The sequence below is a fragment of the Symphodus melops genome (genome assembly GCF_947650265.1).
Source record: "Symphodus melops genome assembly, chromosome: 19".
In the NCBI taxonomy this organism is placed as follows: Eukaryota; Metazoa; Chordata; class Actinopteri; order Labriformes; family Labridae; genus Symphodus; species Symphodus melops.
Genome location: NC_136709.1, coordinates 20,174,601 through 20,198,939, shown reverse-complemented (window position 1 = coordinate 20,198,939; position 24,339 = coordinate 20,174,601). Strand labels below are relative to the sequence as shown.

The following is a 24,339-nucleotide window of genomic DNA, read 5'->3' as shown; positions in this document are numbered from 1 at the left end:
TTTATGTGAGTTGATTTTACTGTTGTCTTTCAGGGACCCCCCCTTGTGTCCCCCCCCCCCCCCCCCCCCCCCTCGCAACCCCCACTCTAAAAAAACACTGGTCTACTTTGTGTCTTTTTACTTTAAACTCCTGAGATCCACTGCTCTTGAAATATGAGTCTCTCAGGAGTTCAAAGGAAAACACTATTGTTGTCACACAATGACACCTTTAAATGTGAGAGATCGATTTCACGATCACAAAAAAAACACAAGAACAACAACATTATAAGACAGAAGGGACGAAACAATATGTGTGTTTGTTAAAGGCTGCATCCTGAGTGCCTAGACCTGGATCATCTAGACCCTCATCTTTTGCTCTTAAGTTTTCTTCCATTGTAGTTTGAGGTGGTGTTGCAGTCAAGACCACACTAACCCGGACCAAGAGATACCCGAGAACCAGAGTCCTCCGAGATCAAGACAAGACCAAGACAGGAAAGGATTGAGGCCGAGTCAAGACCAAGTCCAAGACCAAGACCAGGGCAGAGCCATAAAAAGAGGGGATGGAAATAAAAATCAAGTTGTGAATGAATTAAAGTGATTTCTTTTAAAGAAAGAGGCGTTTCCTTTCTAATCACAAAAATGATGAGGAAAAATAGCCTATCAGCTGTGGTCTTGATCTGCCTTGATTTAAAATCTGTAGTCAGCCCAGTCAGAGACCGAGTAAAAATGCTCATCTCTAAACCGGTTTTGAGACCAAGACTGAATGAGTCATTGAATACTAGTTTGAAGACCACCACAAGTGCTCACATTGTTTTTCTTTTCCACTGAACATTTGTTATATATTTAAAAGGATATAGAGTAATCTTTCTGTTTTAAAAAAATAATGACAATAAAGTTAAATGTGTGATAGGACTCATATTTAAAAAGCAATAATAATTGTGACTAATGTCATGGATAATAAGGGTGATAACTTTATAAAACTGTAATATGATGGTAATAGCCCGCTTAGAGCTTCCTTTTTTACTTTAACTTTGTTTTATTATGTCTACAGCAGCACTTTCTATTTCTCCACGTTACTAAAACAATTTGAGCTTAACAGAAACGCTTTGAGGACTTCCTCTGACGGGCTGGAGGGTCATATTCAGCCGACCTTATTTTTAATTTTATTTTTATCCCACCACCGGGTCTAATCAGCGGGACTGAGGGGGGGCGGGGCGGCAGCTGGTGACGCACTCTGCGGAGCTGCTGTGGGAGGCGCTCCTATCTCCTGACGTCACAGCACAGAGCGGATCTGATTGGTCCTCGGCGAGCCCTGGGCTGTCCGAGTAGATCACGACGAGAGAGAGAGAGAGAGAGAGAGAGAAAACGCAGAAAAAAATGAAGCGGACGCTGAAAACTCCCGACAAATGACTGTTTACCTCGGATGTGCGCGGCTGCAGGCTTCGTCTCGGTCGACCGACAGCTCGTTTGGAGAAAGAAGGGGGACAAATATCTGAGAGGATTAACGCAGAGGCGGGGTGAGAATAAAAAAAAAAAAATAGGAAGGACTTGAATACCAGCTGCGACTATCCGGATTACCCCACTCGCTGGAAAAGGGAAAACAAGCGACGCTCAGCGGACATTTGTCAGTCCGGAGAGGATGAGCTGAGCAGACAGGAAACAGACTGTGCTTTAAGTTGGAAGAGGAGGAAAAAGCGCACTCCACCACGACTGGATATTTATGTTTTTTTATGTTGCTTTAAGTTCACTGTCGATGCAGATTTGAAGGAGTTGAATTCCCACCGTGCTGTCAGTAGAAGAAGTGAGTGATTCGGTTCACAGCGGGATCCTAACGCGAAGGAGAAGAAGAGCAGCTGATTGTGCCGATGCCCACGGCAGACTGCAGGTTACTCCATCATGGCCGGATCATGAGGTGTTTGACTTATCTGCTCCTACTTCCAGAAACACTGAAAAAGTCCAAGAAGGTCGGCAAGCTCCCGGGCAGGCTGCCGGTATGTTATGAGATCCTGACCCTGTCCCTGACGAGCAAGAAGAAGCAGCAGCAACAGAAGGAGAAGATGGCTGCGGAGCTGTACCCTGCCAACACCAACAACACCAATCTGTCCAACAACGGCACCACGGTGGCGGACACCGAGAAGACCAAGGAGGTGCAGGTGAGCCAGGCCAGCAGCAGCAGCAGCAGCAGCGCGGCGACCACCCCGACCACCCAGCAAAACATCAACAACAACAACGTAGATCCACCCAGCTGGCAGTGCAGCCACCCCACACTGAGAGAGAGGTAAGAGACCCCCCCCCGTGCAAAATGTGTCCCAACCTGCCAGAGAAGACTGAATCAGTGAACAAAAACTATCTTTAAAGCAAACAGCAAGTTAGCTTTATGCTATTATAGGATATTCCTACTAAAAAGGCATAAAAAGCAGGCATGAAGTGAAGCAAGGTCACTCTACTGTGAGGTGAAGTTTTCTGAAGGACACCCTAAAAACTTCAATATGCATAATTTAATACATTTTAGGTCGCATTTTGCCAGTTTTACTCTCATTCTGTTGATTCTAATAAGTAGTATTTCAGTTTTTCACAAACCATCAGCAGCAGCTACATGCTAAGTTCCTGAGCTTTTCACATTTAAATGAGCACAGTAGTGTAACTCAGGTTGCATGCTGGGACCTGCAACAATTCAATCAACATGCAGCCATTTAAATAACTTATAATGGTAATATCCTTTTTAGGCTGAAATGTCTCAGTCTTCCTTGTTAACATTTCTGTTCAGCATTGTTTGAACCAGATGTCTGCATTGAGTGTTTGAAAGGTGTGATCGGGTATTTTCCCCCACAATCCACAAGTGCTAACTTTAGGACAAAAGTGGGTAGATTCCTCCAAAATTAAAATACATGCGAGTTTCTGCCCCACAACTACTCCTACCTCCTCCCCATAATATATGAAAATAACCAGTGTCTCCAGGCAAAAAGAGTGTGGGAGGACTTGATGTTATACAATACATGATTGAGGCTTGTTGGTGAAACCTGCTCTGCTTTCTTTTTTTTTTTAGGAACGCACTGATGTTTAATAATGAGCTCATGGCTGATGTCCACTTCATCGTCGGTCCCAGGGGGGCATCGCAGAAGGTTCCAGCACACAAGGTAAAAAAAAAAAGATATTTCACCTCTTGTTTGAATTTTCTTTTTCAGGATTTTTTTCCATAAATAAAAAAAGAAGCAAAGAGATAATAGACCACGTTGTTGGATTTAGACGTTAGCTGGATAAATAGAGAGGTGCTGAATGTCTGTGCTGCTCCTTTCTTGAACTCGTCAAAGAAGAGTCATTCTGTTTGCATGTGTCTCTGACGCATCTGTCTGCTCCTCTCTCCCTCTCTCTCTCTCTCTCTTAGTATGTGCTAGCCGTGGGAAGCTCCGTCTTCTGTGCAATGTTTTATGGCGATCTGGCGGAGGAGGAGTCTGAGATCCATATCCCAGATGTGGAACCTGCTGCTTTTCTAATTCTGCTGAAGTAAGCCACTCACCATCCCCTCTCACACACGGCCGACCAGAAGGCGAGATGACAAGCGCAGTCAGTGTCACTTCAAAGCATATTATTACTCATCCAACGCTAAGCAGAGGCGAATGCCAAAATGCTCCGAGCGCCAGAGAGCAGTGGCAGCAGCACGCTGCTCTGTAATTGCTGGTTTTCTCAGAGCTCTTCGTCCAACTACAAACATTTTTTTTCTTCCCTTTTACGCATCCACAGCCCGATCATTTTCTTGGAGGGGAACATATGCTGACTAGTGGTTATAAATAACCGGCCTTTGTTGCTCATTCAGCTGAATCGCTAAGCCAGCACCAAACACTCTTAAAGTGTGAGGCCTTCTGAGAAAAGGGTAGGATGTGTGAAGTCTTCTTACAATGAGAAGAAAAGCAGACGACCGGGACTTTTATTTCCTCTGTTATTTGTTGGACATTTAGTTAAGTGAGAAAAACCCGTCTGTTCATGCACAGCTGCTTAAAGGTCATTTTCCATCTTGCAGGTATATGTACAGCGATGAGATCGACCTGGAGGCAGACACGGTGCTGGCCACCCTGTATGCTGCCAAGAAGTACATTGTTCCTGCACTGGCCAAGGCCTGCGTCACCTTCCTGGAAACGAGCCTGGAGGCGAAGAACGCCTGCGTGCTGCTGTCCCAGAGCCGCCTCTTCGAGGAGCCCGAGTTGACGCAGCGCTGCTGGGAGGTGATCGACGCTCAGGCCGAGCTGGCGCTGTGCTCCGAGGGCTTCTGCGAGATCGACCTGCAGACGCTGGAGATCATCCTGCGGAGGGAGACGCTCAACACCAAGGAGGTGGTGGTGTTCGAGGCCGTCATGAACTGGGCCGCCGCCGAGTGCAAGAGGCAGTGTTTGGGACCGACCACCCGCAACAAGAGAGAAGTGCTCGGCAAGGCGCTGTTCTTGGTGCGCATCCCCTCCATGAGCCTGGAGGAGTTTGCGGACGGAGCTGCGCAATGTGACATCCTTACACTGGAGGAGACGCACAACGTTTTCCTGTGGTACACTGCGGCTAAAAAACCCGAACTGGACTTCCCTCTGACTGCGAGGCAGGGCTTGTCGCCTCAGAGGTGCCACCGCTTTCAGTCCTCGGCCTACAGGAGCAATCAGTGGCGTTATCGAGGCCGCTGTGACAGCATCCAGTTCGCGGTGGACAAGAGGATCTTTATCGCCGGTTTGGGGCTGTACGGCTCGAGCGGGGGCAAAGCCGAGTACAGCGTCAAAATCGAACTGAAGAGACAGGGGGTGACCTTGGCGCAGAACCTGACAAAGTTTGTGTCGGACGGGTCGAGCAGCACGTTCCCGGTGTGGTTCGAGCACCCTGTTCAGGTGGAGCAGGACGCCTTCTACACGGTGAGCGCCGTGCTGGACGGGAACGAGCTGAGCTATTTTGGTCAGGAGGGCATGACGGAGGTGCAGTGCGGGAAGGTGACATTTCAATTCCAGTGCTCCTCCGACAGCACCAACGGGACCGGAGTACAGGGAGGACAGATCCCCGAGCTCGTGTTCTATGCATAAGCTGCTCTCGGACTGCTGATGGAAATTATCCTGGCCTCCCAGCCTTCAAAGTAATGTAGCATTAAAGACACTTGACTAACGTCACACTAAATGGCCTGGTTAGTTCTTTGAGAGACTATTTTAAAAGCCAAGGAGCTGTTCTTTTATCTTATTTAATTTAATGTTATTTTTCTTATTTAAACTCTCGGTTAACGTTATTCGCTCTGATGCCTGCGTTCAAAGGCTGCGGCTGCTGTAGAAACAACACAACACGGTGATTTGTGGTTATGTAATCAAGCTGAGCTCCACAACTGGAATAAATAGGGACTGCTTCAAATTGTGTCATTGCAAGACTATATACGATGTTGTTGCTAGAGTGTGAGCAGCTGAATTAGACGAGGAGCAGAATTTATGTAGTGTTATGATTCTAAATGCAAAAAAAAAAAAAAGTAGAGATCTTGTGGTTTTGCACTTCAGAGGACGGCCTCGGAAAAATTGTGTCTTTTTGTAAAATACAATTGAACTGTTAGCAGCTTGATGCTGTTAAAGATGACCAGATGTGTTCTGTACGAGAATGCTTATACACCTGATGATAAAACATAAAGGTTCTAATGTGAGTCGAGTTGCACATGTCACATCATTGAGGGGCCTGGGTGAGGGGAGTGTGGGGATTGGAGGGCCTGCAGCGCCCTCTGGTTACTCCAGCGTGAACTACACCACAGTGTGATGGGAACAGGAAGTTCTTTCAGCCTCAGGTGGATCACTTACAGGTTGTCATGTACAGTGAGGGTGCCTCAAGGCGTCATGGTGGCCCTGAAGCAGGATTCCTTTTTCAAAATGAGGACTTATTCATTTTTTTGTTGGAAAATCAGAGTGATAAGACAAAAAAAAGAGAGAGAGAGAGATCCGGCTCTGGTGTCAGTTTTCTACTCCTGACCCGAGGGACAGAGTCTGATCTCATACATCCTTTAAATACAGAGTTGAACCTGCATCACAAGGCCCTTTAACGTTTAGTGCTGGGACCTACAGCAGTTTGGTTGGTGATACGAGTGGGTGTGATTCTGCTGCATCATGATTCAGACAGTTCCCTCTTTATGTCAATCAACATTTCTCTCTGAAGTTCCCAAACGATAAAGAAGCTCAAGATTGAATCCCTGGAGTCTTTTTAAGACAGTTATAAAGCAAATACTGAACACAAACACAAAACTCTGGTTCTAGCTCAAAAAAAAAAAAAAAAGAGTTCAATTTAATTTGGATTTTTTTTTCTTTACTTTTAAAGATTTCAGCATGAGCTCTGAGAAATGTGGTGAACGTTTTATTCTTTATTTCCTGGCAGAAGAAAGACTCGATGCTTCCTTGGATAGATCACGTTGGATGCATTGTTTGAATGTTTTAGCACACATGCTAATCCTCAACACGCGTCTGCAGGAGGGTCAAACTACGTGCGTGTAAAGAGAAGAAGGCAAACACGCTGCGTACCTATTGCAGGAGCGTTGATGCAGAGTTCTCGGGCCAGCACCAGGAAGGTTTTTCCCAACACGTAGACGTTCACCTGTGGAGGGGAGCAGTGGTCATGAAAAACAGATTACACATAAATGTTTACCTGCAGAGTGAAACGAAAACCTTGTGATGCTCTTTAAGTCTAATGTTCTGACTGGATTTGATTCGAGACCGAAGTGAGAGTGATGAAAGCCACTTAAAGAATTACATCCTGAGGATCAGTGTGAATTTAAAGAAAATAAGAGGGTGGAGGGGGGGTTGGATAACGGAGGGTGAGTGGCGTGTTTGAGAGAGAAACACACGATTAGGAGATGAAATAAGGCTGTTATGTCATCGTCAGGTTGAGTGCTCTGGTTACATAATGGACCTGAAGGTTGTGGAACATTTCACCTCAATATGTGCGATTAAACGCCGAGCTCCCAGCTATTTGAGAGATGCTTTTTTTTCTCTGTCTCTCTCTCTCTCTTCTGAACCTTACAGCTCTGTCTTTTAATTTGTCCTCACAAATCTCTGCCGCTCGCTCAGTCATCCTTCTCAAAGCGTCTTCGTGCATCAGATTGATTTCCTGTATCTAAATTACAGATCTGACCAATCCTGCACAGTTTTTTCTTCCAAGACGACGTTTTAACGCTTCACAAGAGGAGGCGCAGGACTCCATCTGTGCTCAACAATTACTATTATCAAGTCAAGGGCAAACACTTACACAAGCAGTTTCAAGGGTTTCTCCAAAAGAGCTCAGCAGAAAGATTTTTTATAGGCTGAGATTTGAGGTATAAAAGTAATTATTTCAGAAACAACTAAAAACTGGGTCAACATCTGGATTAAGGACTCATACTAGTCTCGTTTTGCTTCATCTCTTTGTTCTGTCTGAGCTTCAAACTGAAACCGACTGACTTGATTATTTCATCAAACTGTTTTTAAAGGTTTTATTTGGGGCTTTAATGAAGAGACAGTGAAGAGAGAGTCAGAGGTCGAGGGGAACGTCATGTGAGAAGGGAACCAGGGGTCAGAATCGAACCCGGACGGCATGCTTCGAGGGTCACAGCCTCTGAACACGAGGCGTGCGTTCTTATTGGCACCTCATCAAATTGTTTTTAATTTGATATTTTCAAAAATGGCAACTTCTTTTAAGCCTAAACATAGGAGAGCGATCATTCGGACTATAAAAATACGTCTGTTCTCCAAGTATCTTTCTTTCAAGGAGCCTTTGTTTGTTTTTTTAGGATATCTGACTGGATGTCTTTAAGACGGGGGCAGACTGTTCCTAAAAAAAAAAAAAGAATTCATCGAAGCCGCCTCGGGCTCAGGCCAGCCCTTAATGCTGATTATTCCTGTGTTTAGATATTTTGGTGATAACATCTTTAAATCCATCAGGCCTGGATATTTTACAACTTTCTATTTCTGTAATGTTCCTGAATGGCTGCTTGTGTTGTCAGCGCTGTGAGGTTCACAGTTTTATACTCCAAAGAACCCCCATTTTATAGCTCTAATCGTCATGTGCCCTTTTGGGAGTTTAAACTGCTCTACTGGCATTTTAGAGATTTGCTTCGACTGACTTTCAGGTCCCGTGTCTGAAACTAAAACTTCAGCCTGACTCGTCTCAGCTGAACTTATAATAAAAAAAAAAAATTAAAAAAAAAATCGAGATTTTACAACGTGATGGGTTTTTTGGTATCAAAGTCTGTGCATCCCATCACTCAGCATCGTCGGGGGAAGTCGGAGATGAAGCACCATAAAAATATGTCTCTCACAAGATGTTCGGGTAAGGCCTGAGAGCCAATGAGGAGAGAGCGTTCGCAGCAGGAAGCGTGGAGAAGAAGCGAAGCGCCCGGCCTCTTTTCTTCTGAGCTCTCAGCCTTTTTTTTTTTTTTTTTTTTTTTGAGGCTGCTCAAAGCACTAAGTAGAAAATCGTTCCACTTTTCAGTGCTTCCATTTTTGTTGCCAGCGCTTTTCTTAACAGAAAGAAAACGCGAGGTGGACTCGGGGCCGAAGTGGAGATCTTGAGAAAACAAAGAGAAAGGCTTCGCTCTCTCAGGAAAACAGGGTAAAACAAAAAGGTATGGATGTTTGTCCTTGGTTTGATTCTGTACTTCAGGGTGAGAAAACCAACTAGAAAACATTTCTGAAATATCATCTCAGCCGACTGGAAGCAAGTGATCACACTTAAGATGCTGACAAGTTCAGATTGAGCCTTTCTGATACCTTCTGGGTTTGTTTCAGACATCAGGGATGTTTTCTGTTGCATGCTTTTTTTCTTTTCTTTACAAAGTGTCTCGCCTGCACCTCATTTCTACAGCTTCAAACTGATCAGCTGGGGAAACACTTTTCTCTCTCTCAGTATCAGATACAGCTTCTGATGAGGTGGTGTCTTGTGTAGATAAAACTGGGATGTGTTCTTTGTTGGAGGGAAAGCAGGATGGGCGAGCGTGTCAGCAGGGTTATCACTGTGCCCCTCCCGTCACAGATGTTTCATTGTTTTTAACACACAACACCTCCAGAAGGCTCAGCAGTAAATTGTGGGACCCTCTGACCCCCCCTCCCTCTCTACACACACACACACACACACACTATCTGAAAGGATCTGATGCTGAGTAACAAAGCCTCGGGAGTGCACATCTATCATTTTCTCCGTGAGTTATCTGCATTACAGCCCCAGAATCCAGTTTTTAGTGGGGTCACGGCTGAAAGCTGCAGCAGACGGCAGTGAAAGCTGCAGGACGGGGTCGTGAACTCGGGTCAGATCTCTGTCATTCCTGCAGACAGACTGCTCTGGACCTGCGGGGGTAAGACCGGGGAGTTTTGGGAGCAGACAGACGGACTCTTGCTCTCAGCCCCCTCTGGAGTCGGACGGGGACGCAGATGCTCCCTCTGCTATTCTTGGAAGTGGATTCCAGCAAGGAATTTGTACACAACAGTAAAAATGGGGGCAGAGGAGAAGAGCGGGACTGAGCGAGACCGTTTACAGGAAGCTGATAAGTCACGATTGTTGGTCTACAACAACGTGGGAACAAAACAATGATCTTTACAGCGTGTTTCAGCTGCACCAAGTAATCTTTTGAGGTTTACTGAAACAAGCAACATGTGCAGAGCATCAAACTGAACCAAAGGTACAGACGTCAACAGAGTCAGGGTTTCAACTGTCCTGTCTTATAAGCACTCCAGTTGCAGTATAAACCACCTTCATTGGACTGTGTAGGTTCGAGCAGGTTAAATTGTGCGCCATGCTTTAAGATCAAATGTATGTCTTGTTGACTTTTTAGAGAAAATTCAAGTGGAGGTTGTTTGATAATTGTTTGCACGGTTGGGTTTCAGTCTCATCGACCTTCCCTCCAGAAACAGCAGGCAGCATTACTGGGAGAAAAAAGACACGGTGAGCGACGAGCTGGGAAACAGCAGAGCATTTAGCGTCTGAAGCCGACTAATAGGTCGGGGATATTTTCGTACAGAGCATCGTGAATGCATCGGCGCAAATTCAGACAGTTTGGAGTTTTCTTGCAGATTCTGATGCATTTAATACTCGTTTATAGGCATTATGTATATTTTTATTAGAGATTGTTTTTTATTGTGAAGAAAAGGATGTGAAGATATTGATGGACGTCTGAATGGAAATAGTTTGCACAAATGTTCTGACTCTAGTCTCATGATGAAGAAACATGACCGGTTAAATTTAGCAGAAATGTATCGAATTACTTCATAAACGCATCCTGCGCACCTTTTTTAGGACACAGTCGTAGAAGTATTAAATTCTGATATTCTAAAAGATGGCAGCGTGTTTCAGTGGAGCGGCTCTTGGCTGAAACATGCTCGTCTCTGCGTTGTTTTAAATGATGTGTCCTTTAAACTTTCACACTCCAGCCAAGAGTGGCGCTCCTGATCTCGTCTCCTCCGACTAAATGGCAAAAAAAATCATTTTCAGTTCCCTTGGATCATTAAAATAACAGATTTGTTTTTGGGCTCTGAAGGCCCTGGCGTTTAAGACTTTCACGCTTGATTTGATGTAACAAGAGTATAACGTTTTACACCTTTACGCTTTAAAGCAGCACTGCAGAGCTGTTGTAACTGCACACGAGGAGGTGAATTTGAGACGGTCTGAAATCTTCTCCTCCCCCTAACATGATGTGAGGACTCAGTGGGATGGAGACTGATCTGTCTTAAGAGTCAGATCTAATCCTCACTTTGAACTGTTGGCAGAAAGGAGGAGAAACAGGGAACCTGAGGAGAACTTAATCCCGCTCTCCGCTGCGGCGCTAAGTGAAACTTTCCGGGTCGAAGGTCGACTCCAAACTTTCTCCCATCAAAAACACTGAGCGGTCACTCGATACTTCGCAGCTCGCTCTCAACAGGTGTCGAGACGGTGACAGACGGTTCAAGGAGGAAGAAAAAAAAAAACAACTTTCAATTAATAGGATTCCTGATGGGACTCGTATGACTGAGGGCCGAACATGAACAGCTGCTGTCAACAAGTCTGCAAAGAGGACGACACGGTGCAGGACTCCATTTAATGCTGATATTCAACAGATGCACGCTCGGTTATCTGATTAGTTAAATCCACATTTGGGAAATATGAGCCAAAGTGGAGATGCACAGCTCTCCTCTACTGAACCTGGATCATCTTACCTGAGAAGAAATACACAGCCGACTGTGATTGGCTGCAGAATTTAATCAGAATCTTTGAAAGACATCGTTATCGTCATCTTTAAGCAGATGGAGAGTTTTGTTTCTATTCTCTGTAAATGTGTCTCTGAGTCCTGACTGTTTACAGTGAGTGAGAAGCTCGAGGCCCACCAGCTGTGTTGCTGTTTGAGCTGCGTTTACATCATGTTTACACGGACGGGTCGGCCTTACATATAAAACTGTTTTAGTCAAGGATAGAGGAAAGAAGATGAACATACTGACTGCTTATTTGGATGTCATGTAAGTGTCTTTAGATCTCTGTCATTCTGTCTCAATTTATGTTCAGTGTGAAGCTACGAGCTAACCAAAGTGTGCTAACATTAGCCTGCTAGCATGACAATCCAGGAAACAGGGAATTGCAGCTCGAGCAAAGGACGCCTGTGCTGGGAAATAATTGAAAGCTTTCAATAAATTACAAAACCGGCATCAGGGGGTGCGGGGGACTGAAACAGAGTTATTGAATTTGTGGACAGCGTGGAAAAACTCTCTGAATGTTCACTTCCCAAAGCACCTGTCGGTCTGAAACTCTGCATGTGTGCACAGATATGCATCACGTTATGAGGGTGTGATCGAATGGGAGCGCCTCGTCACATCAGAAGCAGAGAACAGCTGATATTTGCGGCCAGTATTGATCCAGCCCCCGACCGATACGCTTCTTCTACTTGAGTAAGTATGTAGCACAGACTGCCGAAGGCCCCCATTCATCCAAACAATGCGGCGCAGAACAAGTGGCCTGGGAGTGGGTCATTATAACGAGTGGTGCAGCAGCAGCCTAAATGCTAAACCTTTAACAACCACACCCACCCCAGAATCCACTCCAGATCCACTCCCAGTCTCCTCATGCCTGGGTGGGGATGATGGTGGGGGAGGGGCCCCGGCTCCAGGACAGCTGGGTGCATAAAAATAAAAGCCCCCCACCAGCTGTGACTCTGAGAAATGTCCCAGCACCTCGCGGTGCAGCACCACACCCCTGACTCACGATGAGGCGGCTGCCATTAAATATGCAGACAAATGGAGGGCTTTCTAAATTTACACGCGCGCACACACGACTCAGGTTTAATTACACGGGAGGAAGTCTGAAAGCAGGATGACTGCAGGGCTGAGTGGTTAGGCAGAGATGCATTATGGGACTTGTGGCGAGTGGGACGAGTGTGTATTTAAGTGGCAGCTCTTACCTTGTGGGCATCGAATTAAAGAGTATTAGAAAGGTTGTCCTTAAAGTCCTGCAAAGTTATTTTAACTTCTTCTCTTCTAAGTGCTTTTCAAACTGCTTTTTTTTTTTTTTTTTTTTACAGAAGACACGGGACAGACTCGATTTATTTAACCCCGAGTGTTTTGATAAGTATTGCATGACGAACAGCTTAAATGACTGCACAGACTCCTTTTCAGAACAAATTTAAAAACTGAGATAGCATAAAGGTAAGGCTTTTAATTTGAAATCTCTGTTTCTCATTTTCTTATAAATTTAAATTGGATTGTTGGTCAGAGAACGACGAGGCGTTTGAGGCACCGACAGTCTAGCGGTTAGTGCGGGCGGCCCGGGTTTGAATCCAACCTGTGCCTCCTTTTCCCACTCACTCTCTCTCTCTCTCTCCCTGATTCCTGACTCTAATCCACTGTCCTGTCTTAAAAAAATAAAGGAATAAAAAGCCCCAAAATGAATGTTCCAGAAAAGAAGACGCTACCTCGTAATTGTGCTAATTGTGAGTGTTCATGTTGGTGAGTGCAGTCTTGTAACGTACCTGGAGGATATCACTGAGATCCAGCAGCATGTCTGAGGAAGACGTGGAGTGAAGGGAAGTAAACTGGAGTTTGAAATGACTTTTGTTAGAGCAAATCAAATCGTATCACACTGTGGTAACAGTAACTTACATTCATTTGTGATAAAGTCTCTTCATAGTTTGAAATAAGTATGCGAGAACACATCGTGACATTTGCAAGATTGATCACTTTCGTTTAATTTGAACAATTCAAACCAGCGAGCGATCAGTCTGCACAACACACGAGTCGAAAACTTTTCAAAAGAATCGCAATGAAGCATCTGTGTTTTGTTGACAAAAAATAAATTAGAAAAAATGAGACCCGTGGAGCTCCGGCAGCTGTGTCAGTAAATGTACTGAGATTCAGACACCGTCACCTCTGACCAGACGACTCTGAAGGACCTGCTGCCTCACAACACACACACTGGACATTTCCATCCCTCTCAGTGGCTGGCCCTGCTTGGACACACTGGTCGCCGTGGTGACGGATGCACCTGTCTCCAGGCTGGATTAGTTAGCTTTGTGGCTCCTCTCAAAAGGCCTCACAATGGAATTAGCCGGAGCGCAGATGAAATGGAAAAGATAATCCCAGCGCACGCCGTCTGGAGATTAAAGACCCCCCACACCTCCCCCCCACACCTCCCCCCAACCCCCCAATTGAGGGAAATAAACGACAACAGATCCCCCGACACATCTGGGGGGTGAAGTGAGGAAAAAACATGGAACTTCTTTTGAGCACAAGGAAGAAAAACTCACTATGGGTTTTAAATATCTAAAGAAATGTGTTTAACATTTACCGCATGTCATCCCTGATCTCCTCTCCTAAAATGTTCTCTCAAAAACTAGTTTCAGTTGATCTTGTTTCTCATATTTCACTGTTGTGGATTCTTATTCTGGAGAGATTTTTTTTTTTGTCATTCATCCCGTTCCTTCTGCAACAGCTGGATCCTTCAGCAACATGTTTGTTTTTGAATGCTTTTAAGGGAAGTGTTGAGGGATTTTTAATCATTTCTGGGACAGTTTAGCTTTCTAAAAGACTCGAGAAGAGGGACGATGAAAGCGAGGAGAAAGGGGGGAAAGGTTGATTGGAGGACAGAGAGGCTGCAGGTAAAAAAAATGCTCACACGCAGTAAAGAAAGTCTGTTTCCATTCTGCAGCTTCAGTGGGTGTTCTCTTTCCACTCTCTTCTTCCTCCTCTTTGTCCGTAGTCTCCCCTGCGACAACATTACAGACTCACCCAGCTGTGGAAGAGGAAGTGAGCAGAGCTATTTTTACCCTGGCCTCACTCCTCCCAACATGCACCAACAGACAGGCCTACACTAACACACACACACACACACACACACGCCTGGTAAACAATGCAGCAGGAAGGTATTACACCGTCCTCAGCCCTCTTTCATTTGGTTAACCTATCCTGGGCGTCCTGTGCTGCTGTTGCATAACACGTTCATCCTCTGAGGCGATGTGAGTCAGGAGTCGACGGTACCAAAACACCAAAGAGCCACCCTGCTTAACGACCAAAAAAAAAAAAAAAAAAAGGAGGAATCTAAAAGTCCCATTACCTGGACCGTGACACCTGACTCTCCACTTCAATAAGCTGCCGTTAGCAGATTATGAAACATTAAGGAAGACGTGACGGGCGGCCCGGCCTCCGCTGGCTCACATCAAACACAACCTGCCCACTTTGATGTGTCATCCTCAATCAGCTCAGGATGAAGGGGGACTCATTTAATGTGTGGCTTTGTCAGCTAATGTCCAACTTTTAGCCGAGCTGTTAGACGTGAAGTTTAATAACAAGCGTCTCTTCTTTATCTGCGGGAAAGTTTCTCTTTGATCAGGTGATATTTAGACCTTTTTACTACGATAAATAAGACTAATAGAGCCCGACCAACCGAGCAATCGAGACGTTAAGATGATGAAGACGCATCATTGAGATTTTAAAGTCATGAAACATTCAAACTTTAAAGAAAAAGGAACTAAAAGGAAATGGCTGTAAAGGGAGGATACGTGGCGTTCCCTCCGTACGACACACCATGTACAGACAGGCGGCGACGACGTGCATGGACTTCCGCCCGCAGGTCAGGTGTTTCTGGAGCGCCATCTTGTAGAAGTTGAAGGCCATGTCCAGGCAGTGCTTGTTCATCTGCAGCTGGTGACCCAGGGTGTTGATGTTCTGCTTCGCTACAGAGACACAGAAACGCCAAATCACGTCAGCTCACAGAAATAGAAGAAGGTTGACTTCACATGGTGGACACGTGCAAAACACACACACACACACACACACACACACACACACACACACACACAACATAATGAAGTCCTGTAGTGTCGAGAAGAAAACCTCTCTTGTTTTAGTTCTAACTAATATCATAGCCTTCTAGAGGAGAATACAGTCTGATAAAAAGTTGAAAATGGTGCTAATGTTGTCAGCTCTTGGTGTTTTAGTGGAAAAAGAAGAAGAGGCGGAGAGACTAATGGGTGAAAGACTGGAGACGACAGTGGCAGGCTGCAGAAGCTGATTCAACGTGTCAGATCATAGTGGCTGTGCGAAAGGCGAGGTTATCAAGGGCCTCCAATATACTGTAGTTACACTTCAGGGCTCCATGACCACGATCTGATGTCGCAGCGGTTGAGACATCGATGTTGTTTAGTCTGATCCACTTTAAACACGTCGTTACGTAAGCACGCAAACAATCAAAGCAGGACATCAACGTCTGCAGACAAGCATGAGGGATCCATCACACACACACACACACACACACACACACACACACACACACACACACACACACACACACACACACACACACACACACACACACACACACACACACACACACACACACACACACACACACACACACACACACACACACACACACACACACACACACACACACACACACACGTGGAAATGTGTATGCACAAACCAGTATAACCATGGCATAACACGCAACAAGTGTGTCTGCCCTGCCTTTACACACACACACACGAAAAACCAGTTCAGGTGTAACAGCAGGCGAACTCTCAATACAAGAGAGATTAGCTGCAGGTGTGTGTGTGTGTGTGTGTGTGTGTGTGTGTGTGTGTGTGTGTCCTCGGATGAGCTCAACGTCTCCACATACAAACATGTGGAGCGTCTGGGAATTTGAGAGGGTCTGAGCTCATGTTGTTCAGTTCAACGAACCTTCAGATCTGCAACCAGCGCGCTTTATAACATCAGCATCACACACACACACACACACACAAACACACACACACACACACATAAATCAATGCACGCTTCTATATAAACAATGTCTGGATCTGTCTCTAATTATTCCTGAAGAAGCTGAGATTTGTTGAAACTTTACGTTGAGAGACGACTCGAGCCGCCACAAACTTCCTGCTCGAGGAAGAAGGAGTCACGACCTCACGGGCGGCTGTGGCTCAGCGGTGGAGTCTGCAGTCCTTCAAGCACCTGAAGCCACAGTGTCCACGGGCGAGACACTGAACCCCAAACTGCTCCCTGTGCATGAGATCAGCTTTAAAAGCACGCAGAGACAAGAACTGGAGAAAGCCACAGAATCGATCATCGGCTCGAACAAGCTGCGAGTGAAGATAAAGCCGTTACCAGCTAATTCTCCGCGAGTGTTCGTCTCAGATGGAAGTAGGGCAGACTCGCTGCACGCCGTAATAAGGCCTCTTCAGTCTCCTAACCTTTACGTGACTATTCAGCTGAAACTTCCAGAAAGCAGCGGATTCCCCGATAAGAGGCTTTAAATAGGTAAAGAAGAGAAAAAGTGGGACACCCCGAGGCGGCGGGCATTTCCACTGTTTTTTATTCAGCCGTCGAGGGAGCCATTACTCAAACATTTACAAAAAAATAGAAGACCTGGTGAGTCAAACTGATTTTATTCATCGCGTTAAATATCAGAGAGATCGTCCTCGAGAGGATTTAAAAGTTCCTCCGACCTTCCACCTTTGTTTTGGATTCGCTGCAGGTGCCGAAGTTCATCGTCATTTCGACCGTAGCAACAAGAAGAAGACATCAACTGTTTCCATGCATGCACACTCCTTATACATTTTATTTTTACATTTTCAGGCAGAATCTTCCGAAGTTGCTTGTTCACACACGAAGCCACTGAACTCTGACGCTACAAACAGAGCGGAGAAGAAGAGACTCGTTCCTCTCAGGCTGGACCAACTCATATGAGACGGAGGCACGCGGTGAAGTCCCGACTCAACAAAACCAATGAGTGACAACCAGCCAAACAGGCAGAGGAAGTGGTAAATTAACTCTTTCAGCATCACAGTTATTTGAGTCGTGTTTAAATCAGAATTTAAAGAATCCCAGTTTGGTATCAGGCCCCTGGTTTAGTGTGCACCTCATACACCCACGCTGATGCTAATCACACAGTTTTCACTGCAGCTCCAGCTTGTGATTCACACCGCTCAGGCGATGAATGTTCTCACACATAAATCTCGCCTGGAACCACTTTGAAAGCTGCATTTAAATTCCAGTCATCAAGCCGACACGGCGGCACACGGTGGACCGACACACGAGGGAGCAGAGATGCACGAACACACGGAGGCAGGAGGAGGCGCCGGGCGTTTGGGCACCCAGATATGAATCAGTGGGTGAGGAGGAGGAGGAGGAGGAGGAGGAGGAGGAGCGTGCGGCTGCTGGGGAAATTTTCTTGAGGACGAAAATAAAGAACAGTAAGAAGTAGACATGTTTGTGTCGATGTGGATTCACCACAGGCCTCACACAAGACTTTCACCAGCAGCTCTGAGTGTCAGAGGGAAACAAGCAGAGGAGCAGGGAACTCTTTCTCTGCTGCTGTCAATCACCAATTCACTAAACTCACAACATACGATTCACGATTTATCTTGAGACGATCGGGAGGTGATCGGAGCTTCTCATCGTGCGGTCGATTACACGCTGCATCATGTTGTTGTTCTTTTCGTGTCGTTCTCCGTCTTCTCACACAGTTTTTGTCTCGTCTTTTATCTTCTCACTTCTCTTCATTTTCTTTCTTGGGAAAAAAAAATGCTTCGACTGCCGGCTGACACTCACGATAGTACTGCGGTTCAAAACCTCGACACCTTTTAAATCGATTTTTACCTGCCTCATAGTTGATCTTTACATCCCTACAAATGACTATTTCATGTAGACAGAGATGTGATCCTTACTTAAACACAACCATCACAACTGGCTTCATCACAAAAATGAAGCCTCTTTCCATCCAGACACATGAGCAAAATGCACATCTCCTCCTAAACAGGCAGAAAAGAAGGGAAGAATTCCCCGATCCTCATCCTGCTATCTCCTCACACGCACACACACACGCACGCACGCACACAGTGACTAAACTAATCCCCTATCCACACTGTCTAACACACACACACTCCCATTACTCAGCGTCTGCTGCAGTCTGACAGCTCTGTGACTCTGCGGCTCCATCGCTGAAACATCATCAGTGGAGCAGACGGTCGCTAACCAGCTGCTCGGCTTGGAGTACGAGCTCTGGCTCCGTGCCCGGCAGCACGCCAACCCTCAGCTCAGCTTTTTTTTTTTTTTTTGTCTCGTTCTGCAAGTTGTTGACGTGTTTCTAAACAAGAGTTATTGAGCTCAAAGTCCTGCGTCAGCAGCATGAGCTCAGGGGAGACTCAGGAGGTCCTGGAGGTCCCTTCAAGGGCCCGTGAAGGATGATGAAGAGGTCAATATTAACCCTGACAGACTTATACACAGTGGACAAAACAAGCAAAAGAAACACCTCACACACACACACACATCCTCCATGCTGTAATAGTCTCAGTCTGATTTATTCTCTACAGTCCTTTTTAACCCCGTCGTCTTCATGCTGTAGAAAATCCTCCTCTACATGACCTTCTGAACATTTAAGCTTGAGGTTTGTTTTTTAACACTTTGCTGTGATATAAAACTTTGACTGGATTGCACCAACTATGAGCATCCTAAACACCATCTGCATGTATCCGTTAGCATGCTAATTCAGCAGTTTGTAGAGTTATTTCACAGAACACTTGAAAGTCTAGGCTGGAAACAAAAGCTGAAATAATCAGCATGAGCTCAGGGGTGTGTGTGTGTGTGTGTGTGTGTGTGTGTGTGTGTGTGTGTGTGTGTGTGTGTGTGTGAGAAAGAGGAACAAACCACACCAGAGGATTCTGTAGACTCATTAAGTGGTGTGTGGCGCCCTCTGCTGCTCACTCACCTTTCTGCAGTGTCTGAGCTCTGGACTCTCTGCCCACACCTGTGAAGTGCCCGTCACCAAAAGACGGGTTTGGTGCTCCACCTGGAGACAAAGACCACACAGTCAATGTAACAGAATAATGACTGTGCACTTTTTTTCCGTCATAGGTCGTAGTAAAATTTTGTTTTAATGACAGTTTGGTGAATAACCGAGTTGTAACAAATGTCACCCTCGTGCTCTGAGAGATTTATTCTTTGTCATCTCAGAGTTTTAGACGATGCAAATAAAGGTATATTAGAAATATATATCATAAAGAGAGAGAAAATCTGTTGATATCACAGACAAAACACGCTGCTTCAGTTTGAGATTGGTCACTCCGTCATTTATGGACGTGCACGCTCAAGGACAAAATGTTTATCACTAACAAAAAGTCAAGGAAAGTAAAAATTAAAGTGTTTTTATAACAATAGAACCTAAACTAAACTACATTTAAAAAAATCAAAGCAGACTTGAAATATATACTTTAAAAAAGTGAGAATCAACCCATTAAATAAAATGGGTATCTCATAAGCTCTGACCAGCAGAGGAAGGAGCGACATGCACTGTAGTGTGATCTGACAGCACCCTCTAGTGGACAGATGGAGAACTTCAAGACAGGAAATAAAACTAGGTCGAAGAAGGTCTGGATGCAAATGTTTGACACAGATATGCAGCAACCAAAACAAAACATATCCCACATCTAGGAAACTGTTGTACCAAACCAGACGAGACAAACATCTTCTGAATAAAGTTATAAACAGGTAAAGACTTCCTCTCACAGGTCAATCATTTCCTTCCTCTCACCTTCTGAGGAGACGAACTGTCCGACAGCCGACGACCCTCCGCCTCCCGTCTCCACAAACTCCACCTCGGACACGATGATGTTGTCCTCCAGCACGGAGCCGCAGCCCATGCAGACGGCATCGCCGCGCGCTTGGTCAACATCGATGTCCGAGCTGCCGCAGCTCTTACACACCCTGGAGCTCATGGTGTCGCACGGCAGGAAGCCCCAAAGCCTGATGGGAAAAGAAAATTAAACCTTTTGGGTTTTTTTTTAACATTGTTCTCCAATGCTCGTCTCTGCACAGATTAAAGTACGTTTAATTATTCTGTTTCTTAAATTGTGATCGCTGAATGACGCTATGCTCAAACTAGGACTAAGGACAATCACAAATTCATTGTTATGGCGATTAGATCGATCGATCGATCGATCGATACTTTATTGATCCCGAGGGAAATTCAGGCAATATGAGCAATTGCAACAAACACATCGCATGTTGCAAACACGGGAGTGAGCTATTTTAGGATTTTCAGGGCCGATACAGATACCGATATTGGGGGGGACTCAGAAACCAATATCTTTCATCAAGCTACGAGAGACCTCGAGAAGAAGCTCCCTGATTGGCTGTTCAGAGCGTTGATTCATGTCCAGCTCTCGACACAGGTTCAGGAAAGCCTCTCGATCAAGCTGCTGTAGTCTCCACGCTTTCACCCTTTTAGTGCCGTTTCTCCTTATTTGGTCGCCTCCTCCTCTTCTTTTCTTTTTCCACTAAAAGACCGAGGGCTGACAACACCAGCGCCATTTTTCAAATTTTTGTCAGACATTATTCTCAAGTTGTACCTCTAACACGAGTGCTGACCCAAAGCGGCCCGCTCCTCTCGTGCATGCACAGGACGTACGTGTTGATTGGCTGTCGGCTGTAGTTTTAAGGTGAAGCCACAGGTGGACTTTGTCACCACTCGTTCTTCTCTGTCTGCTTGGTATGCTCGATTTGTCGAGATAGATACAGACACGTTTATTTGATACCTCAAACGCAGTTATCAAACACTTGTTGATGAGATATATGATGAAGACAAGATAGTCACTCAACTGGAAAATTAACTGTGCATGTTCGTGCATCACCGCTCCACAGTCTGTAGAGGTATGATGCTTATTGTAATCCATACAGCGCCCTCTGCTGGTGACAGCCAAAATGAAAACTGCTTGTGTGATACAATCATATTCAAATGAAATATCATTTGACAGGTGAATAAATCTACAAATATTGATGCATATCTGCAATTATATTAGTCGATACAGATAGTCCATGGATATACTCATATCATCCAATAGTATCAACCGATCGATTCATCGGTCGGCCTCTTAAAGGGAACATATAAAAAAAATCCACTTTTACAGTATTTTTAACTGTTTGAAAAGGTGAAAAAGGGGATAATATGTCCCATTTAATAACTGCATATTCTCTTTGGGACGTTCATATTTTATTATCCATGATGTTTAAGTTCTTAGTTTGTTTTCATAAGTCAGATTTTCGTTGTTGTTGTTTTTTTAAAGGGAGTGAGCAGCAATGTTCATTCTCTGCATGTTTGTTGACCAGAACAACAACAAGCACTGAACTAACATCTCCTGAATGCAGGAGCTTCACCGTGATTAGATGCATGCACTCAGGTAAAGTGTGTGTGCAGGTCAGACGTTGATCACCAGCAGCAGTGAGTGTGCTGCCTGCTCCCATTAGCCGGTTAGCTACGTGGCATTGCTCAGCACCAGGCGGCTAGCTCAGCGTTTTTTAAATTACCAAACCATAACACGAGTCATTTTTAAAAAAGGGATAACGTTTGACACAGCTATGATATGTCTCTCTTTGCATTTCCCCCCACATGGATGTTTTAATTTTGTTTATCGTTGAATTTTATTGAGCCGTTAGTTCCAACAGTCGGAGCGCGTGCACCTCTCACATGTTAACTGACAGACAGAAAGCTAACAGTGTCTGTGCTAACCGGCAAAACTGACTCCAACAAACCCTTTCCTCCCCGACATATTCATGATTTACCACGTAATACATTAGTAGTTAGAAAAAGCACATAATGACATGACATACATACCTTCAGTCCAGGTGAAGTCAAACAGCAGTCACGCCGGCTAGCGTGTCAGCTTCTTTACACTGAAGTGTTTCCGATAAGAACACTGATTTTAAAGGAATTTTCTTTTTTTATAATTGACTGAGAATCTTATCGCATTGCGTCGAGCACACAACAGCGTGACAGTGCACAAAGGTTTGCCTAAATGCTGTAATATCTCTGCAATCCTCAGCACAACACACAGCGACATGTGCGTTTGATGCTGGGCAGACACGGACGAGACCAACTCTGTTTGGAGGGGTGGAGAGCTGTCAACGTCTACTTCGGTTTAAACCATCTTTGTACGATGGCTTCATTTATAGAAACTCTAAGAAGAGTTGTAATTTAAGGTTTATTTGTGTACTGTCGTCTCGATTTAACATGGTTTCTTAATGAAAACTGTAGACATTTAAACGGAGAACACCGGAAGCTGAACCCCCTCTCGTTCAGCCAATGGGAGAGTTCATACTCGCTGCTTTTAAAAGGACAGTTTAGACAAACTAAAAAAAAGACATTATAATTAAATAAGTATTTATAAAACGTGTCTTTCCTCTGGTTTATATGTAATATATTTGTTCTACTTAGTATTTATCCAACTTTTGTGAAATCCAACTTTACACTAAATTAAAATTACTGAAAAACTTTAGTACCATTTCCAGGTAATTTATTCTACTAGCCCTACCTGTACCTCTCATTTCTTTTGTTTACAAAGTATTTCCACATTGTTTAATCGGCACAATGTCTCAAACTCAGTAAAACAACTCCTGTATTTTTTAAATGTATGGACCTTGACAAAGAAAACACTTAAACACAGAGGTGTGATTATAGAGTTTTAATGACACTTTAATGTGGATTAACAAGTTACTAAAATACAGGAAGGTGCAAAGTAATTTTGCATTTAAAATGGGTGAACTTAAAATCAATCAAAGAGAAAAAATGCCAGCAGAGAAAATTAAAGAATGAATACACAGATGAAAGTAAGATAATAAAAAAACAACAGTCGTTTTTAAGACTGAGTTGACTTCATCATCCTATGTAACAAATCTGATCATTTGTATTCGTTTGTATCCATAAGAAGCCAAATCAAGCTGTAACAAAAAGATCTACAGATCATTATACTCAACATGGTTTACAAGCAGACAGTCAGCCCACAGTCCAAATGCAAAGCGTTCAGAGTTTTAGATCATTAATTTCCTCTTACTTCTCCTCAGTCTTTCTTCATCCTGCATGGAGTAATCAGCACTGAATGATTATACTTCATCAAAATACTTAATTAAACAATAAGAAACAGGTATTAATATTTTGTGTCATTGAACAAAATGTTCATTAATAAATTAACATGTAATTTTCAATAAAGGATCCGGCTTTAAAATGTCTATATACAACATTTCATAATTTATAAATATGTGTTGTGAAATATATATTCATTCATGAACAATAGAAACATAAAAACAAAAATCTATTTAACTTCTGCTGAAGAAAAAAAAACATTTAAATGATGTTCATAGCTTCATCTGAAAGAATACAGACTGTATATGTTGGAAATACATTTTACTTACTGGTCAGGTGGGGAGGCCAAATAAGTCCACAGAAGCAGCAGACAACATATAGTCCTGCAACCAGAGACACACTGATGAAGCTTCTTGATCACAGATGAAATATGAAGAGCAGAACAGACACTGATCAACACATTAAACTCTGTGTTGTTTCTTTATTCCATCAATGAGTCAAAGGATCAAAGTAGAGAGGAGGTGTTGGGCTGATGTTTCACTCAAACATTTGACCTGAAAACTCAACATCACTTCAACATCTTTTAAACAGGAGCATGGTGTTTGCTTTACATCAACCATGGAGCTTGTTTCATCTTGAAGCTCTTTGTCATCAGGATGACTTTGTGATTCTTTCAGTCCTTAAAAAAAGACAAATAAAAACCTCTGTCTCCACCCACTCCTGAAAACCAGACACGAGTCAGGAGAGTTTCCCCTGTTGATTAAATGATGTTCATAGCTTCATCTGAAAGAATACAGACTGTACATGTTCAAAATACACTTTACTCACAGATAAGGTGAGAAAGCCAAAAGAGTCCACAGGAACAGCAGCCAGCATATATTCCTGCAACCAGAGACACACTGATGTTATCATAAATGAAATATTAAGAGCAGAGCAGACACTGATAAATCATCAATCAATAAATCTTAATTCAAAATTCAATTCATAACAGGCATTATCTCGAGACACTTTACAAAAAGCAGGTAGAGGACTTTA

General features: G+C 44.2%; 3 protein-coding genes across 4 annotated transcripts in view; 1 reads left to right on the top strand and 2 right to left on the bottom strand.

Annotated features, from left to right (window-relative positions):
* brf1a (BRF1 general transcription factor IIIB subunit a) overlaps positions 1-22,356 on the bottom strand; it is an 81,610-nt gene extending 59,254 nt beyond the window's left edge. For both annotated transcript variants that reach the window (XR_013781332.1, XM_079369778.1), the window contains exons 1-6: positions 22,060-22,356; positions 19,981-20,192; positions 19,159-19,239; positions 14,951-15,124; positions 12,926-12,957; positions 6,489-6,561 (exon numbers count right to left, since the gene is read on the bottom strand). Coding sequence is in view for 1 of the 2 variants with exons in the window: in XM_079369778.1 (XP_079225904.1) it covers positions 6,489-6,561; positions 12,926-12,957; positions 14,951-15,124; positions 19,159-19,239; positions 19,981-20,164 (544 nt within the window). In the remaining variant the exon portion in view is untranslated. The remainder of the gene's footprint in view (positions 1-6,488; positions 6,562-12,925; positions 12,958-14,950; positions 15,125-19,158; positions 19,240-19,980; positions 20,193-22,059) is intronic.
* LOC306840477 (BTB/POZ domain-containing protein 6-B-like) lies at positions 700-5,626 on the top strand. The gene is made up of 4 exons (XM_079369792.1): positions 700-2,257; positions 3,026-3,116; positions 3,365-3,483; positions 3,998-5,626. The coding sequence occupies exons 1-4, from the start codon at positions 1,845-1,847 to the stop codon at positions 5,028-5,030; spliced, it is 1,656 nt and encodes a 551-aa protein (XP_079225918.1). The 5' UTR covers positions 700-1,844; the 3' UTR covers positions 5,031-5,626.
* A 535-nt stretch (positions 22,357-22,891) lies between the features above and the next one.
* LOC306840488 (uncharacterized protein) overlaps positions 22,892-24,339 on the bottom strand; it is a 54,649-nt gene continuing 53,201 nt past the window's right edge. The window contains exons 15-17 of the mRNA XM_079369819.1: positions 24,133-24,186; positions 23,634-23,687; positions 22,892-23,297 (exon numbers count right to left, since the gene is read on the bottom strand). Of these exons, the coding sequence (XP_079225945.1) occupies positions 23,282-23,297; positions 23,634-23,687; positions 24,133-24,186 (124 nt within the window). The 3' untranslated portion in view covers positions 22,892-23,281. The remainder of the gene's footprint in view (positions 23,298-23,633; positions 23,688-24,132; positions 24,187-24,339) is intronic.

What these genes read in the sequence shown, in the direction of transcription:
- LOC306840477 (XM_079369792.1), top strand. Translation starts at nt 1,845, where the DNA reads ATGCCCACGGCAGACTGCAGGTTACTCCATCATGGCCGGATCATGAGG. An exon ending in AGAAGGTTCCAGCACACAAG is followed by an intron (nt 3,117 to 3,364) that starts GTAAAAAAAAAA and finishes TCTCTCTCTTAG; the next exon opens with TATGTGCTAGCCGTGGGAAG. An exon ending in GCTTTTCTAATTCTGCTGAA is followed by an intron (nt 3,484 to 3,997) that starts GTAAGCCACTCA and finishes TCCATCTTGCAG; the next exon opens with GTATATGTACAGCGATGAGA.